Source organism: Miscanthus floridulus, chromosome 16, assembly GCF_019320115.1.
Source record: "Miscanthus floridulus cultivar M001 chromosome 16, ASM1932011v1, whole genome shotgun sequence".
Classification (NCBI taxonomy): domain Eukaryota; kingdom Viridiplantae; phylum Streptophyta; class Magnoliopsida; order Poales; family Poaceae; genus Miscanthus; species Miscanthus floridulus.
The window spans coordinates 105,422,456-105,434,772 of NC_089595.1; the positions used below are offsets into that span (position 1 = coordinate 105,422,456).

Genomic DNA, 12,317 nt, shown 5'->3' on the forward strand with positions numbered 1-12,317 from the left:
CACCGAGGGCCCAGACACTCGTCGACCGGCCCAACTAAAAAGGAATCCACGAACGGTCCGCCTTCAAGGGCAGAAGCACCAGTTATGACAGCTCCAATTCAATCCCCAGCGAACAGGACGACACGACCCACTCGGAAAAACACCCGGATGAAGAAAAACTAGGTCCTTCAGCCTTACCCACGAAGGGGCCGATATAACCCCCCGGGCGACTCAACTCGAGTCACCCGGGGGCTCGGGGGCTACACCCATCGGGTGCGCTCGCGCGCACCCTCCGGCAAATTAGCCTCGGCGAAATCAAAAACACCCTCCAGGCGGTTCTACCCGAATCACCTAGAGTCTCGGGGGCTACTGTCGGGGACCTAATACCAGGGTACCCTAGAAGGCGGAACCGATAACCACCAAACGTGAAAAACTTCCGGACGCATAAAGGCGTCATGTCATCCCTTGTTCGAGTAACAGGAGTTCGGTTCCGCCTTACCCGACGCTTATAGGGCGGGCTCGGTCCCGCACGAGGGCCGAGGGATAAACTCCATCTCGCCCGACCCCTCGAGGGCGGGCTCGGTCTCGCCCGAGGGCTAAGGGATGAGTTCCGTCTCGCCCGATCCCGGAGGGGCAGGGTCGGCCTCACCCGACGCCTTTGTGGGGTAACCCTGTCTCGCCCAAAGGCTCAAAGCCAAACTCCGTCTCGCCCGACGCTTATAGGGCGGGCTCGGTCTCGCCCGAGGGCTAAGGGATAGATTCCGCCTCGCCCGATCCCAGAGGGATAGGGTTAGTCTCGCCCAAGAGATAGGGATTGATCTCCGCCTCACCCGACGGCCCAGAACGAGCCTCGCCCTGATCGATATCTATCCCTCATAATGATGGGTACAGGACGAGACAAGACATTCGGGTCAACCATGGCTCCAACGACCATACCCTGCGCCCTAGCAGGAAAAGGACTGCCAGGGAACGACAGGACTGATGCTTTAGACCCTTCCGGGCGCCGCAGAGCCCAAAAGGTATTACAGGTGTGCATGCCTCACCCTGTAGAGTTGTAGGCGCCGCCTTTAGCTCTGGGACACGGAACCCAACAAAGATATACGACAACCGCTACGCTCCAAGAACGGATTTGTTATCTCCACGGACGACGGGTATTCTGTTACCACGCTGTGGACCCGAGGGAGCGTCGCCCGCTTCCCGACCCCTCAGGTCCTCCCAGTCGGAAGGCCTTGGCCACGGTGACACACCGGACCCCGACCCCGAACTCTCCCAACAAGGAATCATGGGAAGCAGAAGGCTCACGGAGCGGGGCTGGGAGAGGCTCATAAGTCAAAACCACCGTACTACAGCCCATACCCTGCACAGGGCAGCGTTCTGTGACTAGCCTGACATCCTATAGAGACATCGACAATATCGTAAGCACTTATCTTCCTCCGCACTCATCAGGATGGAGGACCTGATCGGATAGACGTAAGCCACAAGACTAAGTAAAATACGCATCCCAGAGTCTTCACCCTTGTAAAGCCACCCCTTTCATCTATAAAAGGGGGTGCACATCCTCCATCGAAGGGACGACGGAAAGACGATAGTACGCACTCATACACACATTCAAGCAGCTACGAAGCTCTTGACCACCTTTGAATCCTTCGATCAGAGACTTGGGACCAGTCCCTCTCTCAGTAGTTTGTATCCCTTACTACAGACCGTTCACGGTGCTAATAACACAAGCAGCAACAAACTGGACGTAGGGACGTTCCGCCCGAACCAGTATAAATTCTGTGTCCTTTAGCGCACCATCCGAGCCTAACGCGCATTACTATAAATTCACTTGCCGGTGCTTGTACGAAACACCGACAAGGATAGTAATTCTTCGAAAAATGATTGATAGTTAAAAGAACTCTATATAAAAATCGAATAGATACATAAAAACAGGACTTTAGGAAAAAAAACAAGTACTGCTGGATCTGATAGCTTTTCACCTGGACCAAAACACTCATAGGAACACCAGAATCAAACATCACTCAAGCTTATGGCGAGCTTGCATTTTCTATTTCTTCTTCTCTCTTGCTCCCACTTTCTCAAGTTTACAGGGTGTTTGGATCCCGTGACAAAAATTTAGAAGGTGTCATGTGAGGGTGTCACATGGGGTGTTTGGATACTAATAAAAAAATAAATTACAGAATCCGTCAGTACTACACGAGACGATTTATTTTCATAATGTACGCGCTCCTTGCAGTTGATGGTTGGTGCACTACTGCTGTGCATATGTGGTCGCTTGACGCTGCATGGTTTGGTTTCATCGATTAGATCAATCGTTTACCGACGACTTCATCAACTATCTTAAATTTAAATTTGATTAACTTTATAGAAAATAGTACTAATATTCATCACTCCAATCAAATAGATACATTATGAAAATATATTTGATAACAAACCTAATAGGTATTCAGTGTGATAAATATTAGTATCTTTTTTATATAAATTTATATAGTTAACCTTTAGATCGTTTAACTTAGCGTTGTTCTAAAACAAGTAAAGTCCACTGCGGCCTCTCAAACTTGTTCATCTATGTCATCACAGTCTCTAAACTCGTAAACTTGTTCGACTGCCGATCCCTAAACTTAAAAATTGCATATTTAGATTCTTACACTCGTTTGGCCATATCATCTTGAGTCCTAGACTCGCTAACTGTCTATTTAGGCAGTCAATCTATGTTTGGATCTAAAGGGTGATTTGCAAATTAAGATGACACAATTGAATAAGTTTGAGGACCTAAGCAGACGATTTGCATGTTTAGAGATCAAAATGATATAGTCAAACAAGTTACCAATTATAATCTAAATGGATGATTTATAAATTTAGAGACTAGAATGACATAGTCGAACAACTTTTGAAGAACATAATAAGCTTTACTCCCTCTGTGTAAAATAGAAGACGTTTTCGCTTTCCGAGAAGTTAGCTTTTTTTTTTTAACTTTAACCAATTATAGAAAAGGGTCATGGCACGGGGAAAGGAACACTACTGAACCATACTATTGGTTGGAACGGATTAGTAGTACCTAATAGCAAGGGATGTGACTAATGAGCAAGACTCAGGTCAATCACGTCGCACACGCAGCAGCATAGGCAGCAAGGAGAGGCAGCAGTGAATCACGTCACAGGTCGCACACGTAGCAGTGAATCACGTCCTAGGTCAATCATGTCGCACACGCAGCAGCAAGGCATGGGTGGTGAATCGACCAGACAGCGACTGCCGCGCCAAGATCGGTGGCGCGGCAGACCCTGCCACGTCACCGGTCAGCGCTCTGGTCGTCGCCACGTCAGCCCTCTCGCCGCGCCACCATGCATGGCGCATCACAGGCATTTGGCCGCGCCATGGCAATAGATACGGCCAAAAGTGTTAGATTTGAAAATAAAAAATAGCTCGTGTTAGATTTAGAATTAGTTTAAAAAAATATTAAAATTAAAAAAATATTCGATAAGTTATGGCTTATAAGCCAAATACGACCGAGTGAATAGGTTGGCTGTTGGTTGCCTTTCCGCTTGTTGAACGCCCTGCTGACACCTATCAGTCTCTGCAGCTCTGCATGTCTGTGTTGCTTTTCACCCGTTTGTTTCCAACTCCCCATGGCTTTGGTTAGCTACAGCCATGGGGACATTGTTTATACTCCGTTCGTTTTTAAACATACACCTTCAGGACATGCCAATTAGTTCATTCATATATTTAAACTGGAGGATGATTTACTCCATTTTCATACCATTAATGTGCACTAAACATTCTCTAGACATATTGTTAGTTAAGCAAGGTTTGATCCCCATCCAGGAACCATGGACTTATGGAAATTTCTCTCTGGGGCACAATTGTCGATTAACGTCTTAGAAGAACTATTACTCTATTGAAACGAATTGCCCGTCTAGCTCAGTCGGTAGAGCGCAAGGCTCTTAACCTTGTGGTCGTGGGTTCGAGCCCCACGGTGGGCGATTTCCTTTTTTACAAGCTTGCGATTTCTTTTTTAACTTTTTTTTTACCAGTACAAGCTTTCTTACTGATTTCTTTTTAAACTTTTTTACCAGTACCAGTACAAGCTTTCTTACTTTTTTTTTAGGGCACAAACTTTTACTTCTTGGTAACCAGCGACACGTCTGGCTGCAGTGATTGTGACTGCGGAACGTCTGGTAGGGCGCAAATCTTTTAGCGCAGACTGGGGCCAGTTTAGTTCCAAATTTTTTTTTGTAAAATGGACACAGTAGCATTTTCATTGTTATTTGGTAAATAGTATTCAATCATAGTCTAATTAGGCTTAAAAGATTCGTCTCGTGGATTTCGTCTAAACTGTGTAATTAGTTTTATTTTTTATTTATATTTAATACTTCATGCATGCGTCTAAAGATTCGATGTGACGAAGAATATGAAAAATTTTGCAAAATTTTTGGGGAACTAAACTGGGCCTGGCTTCACAGCCCCACCTGACCAGGACCTGCTGACCCGCAGGGCCGTTCACGTGTTCTTAAATCCAGTTTGATTTGCTTATTTTTTCATTTAAAATAGTATTTTTTTCTCATAAATTTTTTTAACATTTCTCTAAATCATCTAGATTCCTCTAGAATTCAGACATGCGAACGGGCCTGAATCGCCGGGTCTACCTTTTGAACGAGCAGTACTTGCACAAAATTTACAAAATAATAAAGGGCTAACTGCCTATGCAGGGCGCCCCCACAAATAGCCGAACATAACATCAATGGAACTGAGTAATATCAATGAACAAAATTGAATATTGGTTTGGCGCTGTTATGTACAACAATGATGAACAAAACTATGAACAAATTTCGCCGGGGCACGGTTACAAGCCCCATCTCTAATGGAACATTGTTTGTATTCTGGTACACGCTGTATAATAAATGTGACTGTGTGGAAGTATCCAGACTCTGCTACTGAGGAAAACTTACGTCACATCGCACCCAACCCCCCGGCGACGGGTCTCGGGAGACGCCGTCGCGACCTCGATTTCTTCTCCTTTTTCCGCTTCACGGAGGGCTTCTTCGACGGAGGAGCTTTCCTGCTACCTGCCCGGACTTTCCGAGATGGTGGTGCGTCGGTCGCCGCCGTCGCCGAAGGGGGCATCCTACCGGACGCAATCATCTGCTCCAGTAGCTCCCTGTGGTATGCCTGGTGCAAAGTCAACAGCGACAGATGTACTTGTGAGCTTAACATGTGCAGCCCGTAGTACAGCACCCAAATTAAAAGGGTCACTTGTTCGCTTGATTGTATCAGCCATGTTTATCAATTATGATATAATATTTTTCTCTCACGCTCAAACAGCATCAGCCGACTTATAAAAAAAACGATCTAGCGAACAGATGCAATAGAAAAAGGTGGGGGAGGACCGAATGACATAATGGATTGTGGGTCAGCAGCAATACCTGAACGACAAAGTTGCGCCTTTCGCAGTCCATGAACATTTCAGGCATCCAGCCAACTCTAGCCCTGATTTTGTCCCGGACGGTGCTGAAACTCATTTGGTCCCTGGAGGTGAAGCGGTCAACTTCATTGAACCATAGGCACGTGAAGAGGTTCGTGATGGGGATGTGTTCTCTGATGATCACACAGCCTTCAGGGACATCTGCATGTGAAGCAAAAGGTGCAACATTAGGATTTCAGCAAGAAACTGAAGTGCCATTACCATAATCTGATCACTGATGAGAAAACTGACCACTCGTGATGGGAAGCTTAGCAGGAGAATAATGTGTTAGGCCTTCATTTATGTAAAACTCTATTTGGTAATCAATTGACGCGTTGTCATACTTTCCAGCAGCTTTATTAGCTTCTGCTTCTTCAAACACATCAAAGCGTTTGTAATGCCGAGAGATTGCAAAAGTGGTATTCTTCCTCCACAAGAATCTAATATTATAAGAAACCAGATTATTCATTATCACTTACAACAGCCCAATTTACATGGAACAACAACAACAACAACAACAACATAGCCTTTCAGTCCCAAGCAAGTTGGGGTAGGCTGAGTTAAAACCCACCAAGAGCCCCAAGTCACGGTTCAGGCACTTCGATAGCTGCTTTTCAAGTACACCTATTCAAACATAGATCTCTAGGTATATCCCAAGCTTTCAAATCTCTTTTTATTGCCTCCCCCCATGTCAATTTCGGGCTTCCTCTACCTCTTCTCATATTATTAGCTTGACTTAGGACTCCACAATGCACTGGTGCCTCTGGAGGTCTCCTTTGGACATGGCCAAACAACCTCAACCGATGTTGGACAAGCTTTTCTTCAATTGATGCTACCTTTAGACGATCACGTATATCATCGTTCCAAACTCGGTCCATTATTGTGTGACCGCAAATCCATCGTAACATACGTATTTCTGCAACACTCAGTTGTTGAACATGTCGAATCTTTATAGGCCAACATTCTGCTCCATACAACATATCCGGTCTAATCGCCGTTCTATAGAACTTCCCTTTTAGCTTTTGTGGTACCCTCTTGTCACAGAGAATGTCAGAAGCTTGTCGCTACTTGATTCACCCTGCTTTGATTCTATGGCTAATGTCCGCATCAATATCTCCATCCCTCTGTAGCATCGATCCCAGATAATGAAAGGTATCCTTTTTAGGCACTACTTGACCTTCCAAACTCACATCTCCCTCCTCCTATACAACTCCGCCAAAGTCGCATCTCATGTATTCGGTTTTAGTTCTGCTCAATCTAAAACCTTTAGACTCAAGGGTCTGCCGCCGTAACTCTAGTTTCCTACTTACTCCTGCCTGGCTTTCGTCCACTAACACTACATCATCAGCGGACAACATACACCAAGAGATATCCCTTGTATGTTCCTGGTAACCTTATCCATTACCAAGGCAAAGAGAAACGGGCTTAAAGCTGACCCTTGATAAAGTCCAATTTACATAGAACACTCAAATAAATGTCGTACTAAATGATAAGATACAAATATAACAAAAACCTGCCACAGATCCAAATCTACTGTAACTAGTTCACGATAGTATTGGTTATAAGAAATTAAAGTGAAGTTGCCCCGAATTCATTTAGCTTTCCTCAATTTGACAGGTTATATATCTTTTCCAGATTTTCTCTCCGAGAATAGAAGTATAGAATCATCAAAATGTAGGACATTACAAGTAAAGCTCTCTACATCAAGAATACCTCTCAAGCAGGAGATAGGGATCCGCAACAAGCTCAAGTTTTGCATCTATCCAAACTGAAAATCTCACATTTGGAAAAAGCCTATGGAGCAGAAGTTTTGGAATCTGCACAGATAAGTATTTGTCCATTTAACTTGATGAAAACAGTGTACAGATAAGAAGGTAACAATGCTGATGCAAATAACAAATACATTTCCTGCAATCAAACTACTACTAAAGTCAACAAAACTAATAGCTATATATATAGAAGAATTTTTAGACACCTGGAAGGAATTACTTCAAACAACACCTAGAAAACACATAATGAGTGGCCTCGACTACTGAATCATATAATAGTTACCTATTTGAAAACAAATCAAGGTTACAGCAGCTAAGTCAAGGCAAAAGAGCCAATAATGAAAATCAGTTATATAGGCCAGCATATGTTGAGTATATATGAGAAAGAAATGATGGATAACACAAGAGCATAATTTGCATAGTAGCTCACTCAATAAGTTTGACAAGCATACATGCTATCACTTTATCCATTTTTTTCATAGTGTACATTTGAGCACTTAAATTATCCCCAATTTCTTATGATGTTCTAAGATATGGCTATGATTAAAAGCCTGGTGAGTTCTTTCTGTTCCAAAAGAAGCTTCGTTGTCTTTAGATTAGGTACTATGTTGATATGAGATTCATATTCAGAAACCAACGTTTTTTTTGTTGATTATTAAAATGGGTGCTGATAATAGATGCACAAATCACAAGGGGGAAAAATCTGTTATCGCAATTCGTAAGATAGGCACCTTTCCTGTACGCCTTGGGTCTTCATAAGGGAGGTTTCGGACAACCACCAGCCTCCACAGTCCAACTTTATTATTATTGTACAGAGAACTAGAATTCTTGACATAAGCCTCTGTTTCTTCATCTACAAACATATAGAAACATGCATTTGCCTTTGAAAATTCACTGATGTTCCTCGGATGTTGAATCATATCATAATTTCCTGAGCAATGGTATACAAATAGTGAGCAGAGAGACTCATTGCAATCACATTGAAGACACTTTTTTAGGACAAAGAGCTAATACTATTAGCGAACAGTGATGCATACCAAAAATAGCAGAAGCTACGACTAGCTCACGGCATTGTTCCATCTCTAGCAGATCATCATCCTGGATATCGAATCCAGTACCTTGGCCAGGCTTCTTTCCTCTGACAAAGCTGATAGCAAATAGTATAAAACATTAACTTCAGTACTCACATTGAAACTACATTTATTTTGAACAAGTGCAGATTTAGTCTGGACAAGGGATGCATGTAACCTACCCGCAGTGGACAGTCATTGATTCATTAATGTTGAAAGAATTGTTTCTCTGCTCCAGGGATGGATGCCCTCCAAATCCAGATCCCTGATTTGATAAATTTGCAGTAATACCATCTTCTGATACATAGTTTAAGTTCTTTAGGACAGGTGATGGTGAAGCTTGTAGGGGCATCAAGGCAAATGCCTGATCCACAGAAACATAGCAAACAGGGCATGCTACAGAGGAAAATGAGAAACAGATAACATGGTCAGTGATTATTTACAAATTAATTTGCCATGCTAGTAGAAAGATGCAAATAATAACTCTTACGTCGGGGTCCAGTGCGTTTCTTATCAACCAGGGGAGGAGGAACTGAGAAACCTTCACAAGGATGTGTGAAGTTTGCATATGAAAGATGAAGCCGATTTGGACGCTCGATTTTGTTGACAACACTGGTGGAGTATTGGTTTCCGGACATCATTAGAGGCCGTGTTGTGCTGGGATACTCTGACTTCTGTATGGCATTTGGGACTTCGTAGTTATTTACAATACTAATTGAATTACTGTCATCTGAAACAAGTTATGAGGAAAACAGTCAGTGGCTATACTATGTAACCACAAGGCACATTCCAATAGAAAACATCTGTTTGACAATTCCTGAGAATATTGCACATTTTAACAAAATGCATACAACACGAGCAGCAAACTGAAAGGCCCATGGCTTGGAACATAAATCAAGTGTCCTGGTTTGGTCATCTCAATTAGCAACAAAATCCATTGCTAAAGGTCATGCAAGATAGGCACAAGCACAACAGAGCTGAGCTCAACTCGGCCATTTGATTTTTCTAAAAAAAAAAGAAACAAATGCCCAAAACATCTCAGAGTGAATTCCCTAATCATTTTAACCATAGCCATCAGCAGTTCAGCATGAAACATAATTACCCAAACAAAAAATTATACACTACCTTTTATCAAAATACACACTAGCTCGCAAAAGACCAGGTCATACTCGGCGACACAGGACTACGATGTGAGAAGTGAGGAGGGGGTTGTCACACTATCAGCGCGGCGAGTATGTAACAGGTGCAAGCATTTGACAGCATCCTCTACACGGAGTGGAGTACGCGCACACGATTGTTCCCCGTTGTTTAAAACATAACAAACCAGTTCAAATTCTGTAAACGCCAGCTGCATGACCCTGTAACAGGTGCAAGCATTTGACAGCATCCTCAACACGGACTGGAGTATGCACACACGATTGTTCCCCATTGTTTATAAAAAAACATAACAAACCAGTTCAAATTCTGTAAACGCCAGCTGCATGACCCCAGCACACTGCTCTAGTATCTTCTAAACTAAAAGGAACCCACATCACAAAGACCAGGTCAGAAAGCAGAGCATCAAACGCGCGCAGAAGCAGCCAGCATTAGAGGTGAGGAGAGGAGACGATCAAGGTAGCTGGGATGGCACGCGGACCTTTGACGACGGCGAAGAGGGAGCAGAAGACGGCGGCGGACGCGACGGCGAGCAGCAGGAGCACGCCGGCCCTGCGTCGGCCGACCAGCCGCAGCGCGCGGTGCAGCAGCTGCAGGCGCTCCTTCTCCCCGCGCAGCGGGCGGCAGGCGGCGCCGGCGCCGGCCTTCCTCCCGCCGCTGCCGACGACGGCGGCCGCGAGGGAGCCGTAGCTCCCGGACCGCAGGCCCAGCGAGGCCGCCGAGCCTGTCATCGCCGGCGCCCCACTCTCATCCCAATCGCCGGATCGTGGGGCCCGGGCCCGGGCCCGCGAGATCCCGCGCCGCGCGCGCGAGATTCGGCTGCGGCGGCGGCGATGCGACGCGGTGCCCGCGGGTGGGAACCAGATCAGATATTCAGATGCGCGGGGGGCGAACCGAGGCGGATGAATACTTAACGCGCTGGGCGCGTGGGATCGGAGGCAGAGGCAGAGTTGGGTGGGGGTTAGAAGCGCGGCGGGGGCGGGCAGCGACGCGGTTTGCCTGTTCGGAATCGGAGAGCGAGCGGGCAACGAGCCGGGTGGGAGGGTAGGCGGTGCGCCGGCCGAGCGAGCGAGCTCGTGATGCGATGCGATTCTGCGCGTGCCAGTGCCAGGCGAGGCGAGAGAAGCCGAGCCGAGACCGACGACGCGCTCGCTCTTGGGGGGCGGTTCCTCGCGCAGTCGCGCTGGTTTCCTCACCTCGCCTCGTCTGCTTCCTCCGCCACGGGCTGACTGCGCTGCGCCTGACACTGACCGGCTAGACGCCTAGGCGGACGGTTAATAAATAAACGCGGCCACCTACCGGTTGATGTGGGGACGTTAGCGAGACGACGACGACGTAGCGCCCCGCCGGGAGCGAGAGCGACCGAGCGCGAGGGTGGGTCGGCGCCGTGCTTGCCAATAAAAAGAAGGCCTGCATGGTTGGTGCCATTTCCATTTGGCACTTCGCATCGCAGGCACAGGACGGGGTCCGCCGGTCCGTTGCGTCGGTGCGATGGCGAGGAGTGCTTGGCAGGTGAGACAGCACGTTTACACGTTTGATTTGATGATGCCGGAGCTGAAGCTAAAGCGGTTTATTGCCAGAAAAGAAAGTGAGGGGGTGCCGTGCATCCGCAGCCGTCGACTTCTTGTGGCTTCTTCAGTGGACATCGCGTGCCTTTCTCTGAAACGACGTTTCAGCGGCCTGTGTTTCCCCGGTTTGGTCCGTGGATCCATCGGCTTGGCGTCAACTGCACCAGGACTTGGTGTACTTGCGAAGCTTCAGCTGTGGCTAGATGTAGCGCGTGTTGGTCACTCAATCATTGGACGTTTGGTTGAGATCGCAACGTTTGAGCGAGCAAGGATCATGCATCTGAGGCCTGATTTTGGTGCGTACGTAGGCTCTGAAAGTGGTGGCTACAGCTATCACGAGGCTGGTTGGCACTTGGCAGAAACAGCCAATGCAAGCGGTGGGGGCGTGGGGCTATGGCTATGCATGCTAGTTCGAGGTGAAGATTGAACGAAAGAGATGAGAGAGGCGAGAGAGATTGAGTGGAGGGGTCGAATCGCATGAAACGATTGGAGCGGATAAATCAATCGATCGAAGACGAGACCGAGGAGAGCTGCCAATTAAGGTTATTCGGCTGGCTAAAAAAACGATTGAGTTGATGCTGATTTATTGTGAGAAAAAATATTATTATTTGATTGAAACGGTGATGAGTTCAAGCCAACAAGGCCGGGCGGGACAAGCTACTGCTACGGTACGGTACCACAAGCCACTAGAGCCTCACGCGACGGTCCCTAACGTACACATACAGATCTGTCGTATACGAACGAACCAAGCAACAAACGCTTATCTTATCTTGTTCCGGCATAAATGCATGCACGTGTACGCTCTCCACGAATGTGATGATGTGAGGGCCGACTCATCTTCATTTCTAGAGGTGTTTGGTCGGTTCTAAAATTTATGTCATATTAAATATTTAAATACTAATAAATAATATTAAATATAGATTAATTATAAAAATCAATTACGTAGATAGATGCTAATTTACGAGATGATTTTTTAAAGCCTAATTAATCTATCATTAGCATATGTTACTATAGCACCATGTTGTCAAATCATGGACTAATTATGCTTAAAAGATTTATCTCATAAATTAGTCGTAAATTGTATAATTAGTTTCGTAATTAATCTATATTTAATACTCCATACATGTGTCTAAATATTTGATATAACAACAATTTTAGGAGCGCCTCAAGAAACCAAACAGAGCCAACACCATGTTCTTGGGTATCTCTATTTCTTGCAACCGTCGTCCACTTTTTGTCCGTTCCGATCCGTTTGGATGGCTATTATGACTTATTGCCATCCTCTTCTCTCTTACAAGACGCACGGGGCCGTTTTTTT

At 45.8% G+C, this 12,317-nt stretch overlaps 1 protein-coding gene and 1 non-coding gene across 2 annotated transcripts; one reads left to right on the forward strand and one right to left on the reverse strand.

The window, feature by feature from the left end:
* Positions 1-3,886: 3,886 nt before the first annotated feature.
* Positions 3,887-3,959, forward strand: TRNAK-CUU (transfer RNA lysine (anticodon CUU)). Its single transcript has one exon. It is a non-coding gene; the product is annotated as a tRNA-Lys (tRNA).
* A 772-nt stretch (positions 3,960-4,731) lies between these two features.
* Positions 4,732-10,468, reverse strand: LOC136512133 (probable hexosyltransferase MUCI70). Its single transcript, XM_066506125.1, has 9 exons — positions 9,913-10,468; positions 8,767-9,006; positions 8,459-8,672; positions 8,244-8,353; positions 7,938-8,137; positions 7,151-7,254; positions 5,690-5,877; positions 5,400-5,599; positions 4,732-5,145 (listed from the first exon to the last, which is right to left on the reverse strand). The coding sequence occupies exons 1-9, from the start codon at positions 10,160-10,162 to the stop codon at positions 4,927-4,929; spliced, it is 1,725 nt and encodes a 574-aa protein (XP_066362222.1). The 5' UTR covers positions 10,163-10,468; the 3' UTR covers positions 4,732-4,926.
* Positions 10,469-12,317: the final 1,849 nt, after the last annotated feature.

Excerpts from the sequence above, each read along its gene's own strand:
- LOC136512133 (XM_066506125.1), bottom strand. The coding sequence starts at position 10,162 with ATGACAGGCTCGGCGGCCTCGCTGGGCCTGCGGTCCGGGAGCTACGGC. Across the intron at positions 9,007-9,912 it reads CCTCTTCGCCGTCGTCAAAG|ATGACAGTAATTCAATTAGT; the intron begins GTCCGCGTGCCA and ends AACTTGTTTCAG. Across the intron at positions 8,354-8,458 it reads TCAATGACTGTCCACTGCGG|CTTTGTCAGAGGAAAGAAGC; the intron begins GTAGGTTACATG and ends ATTTGCTATCAG.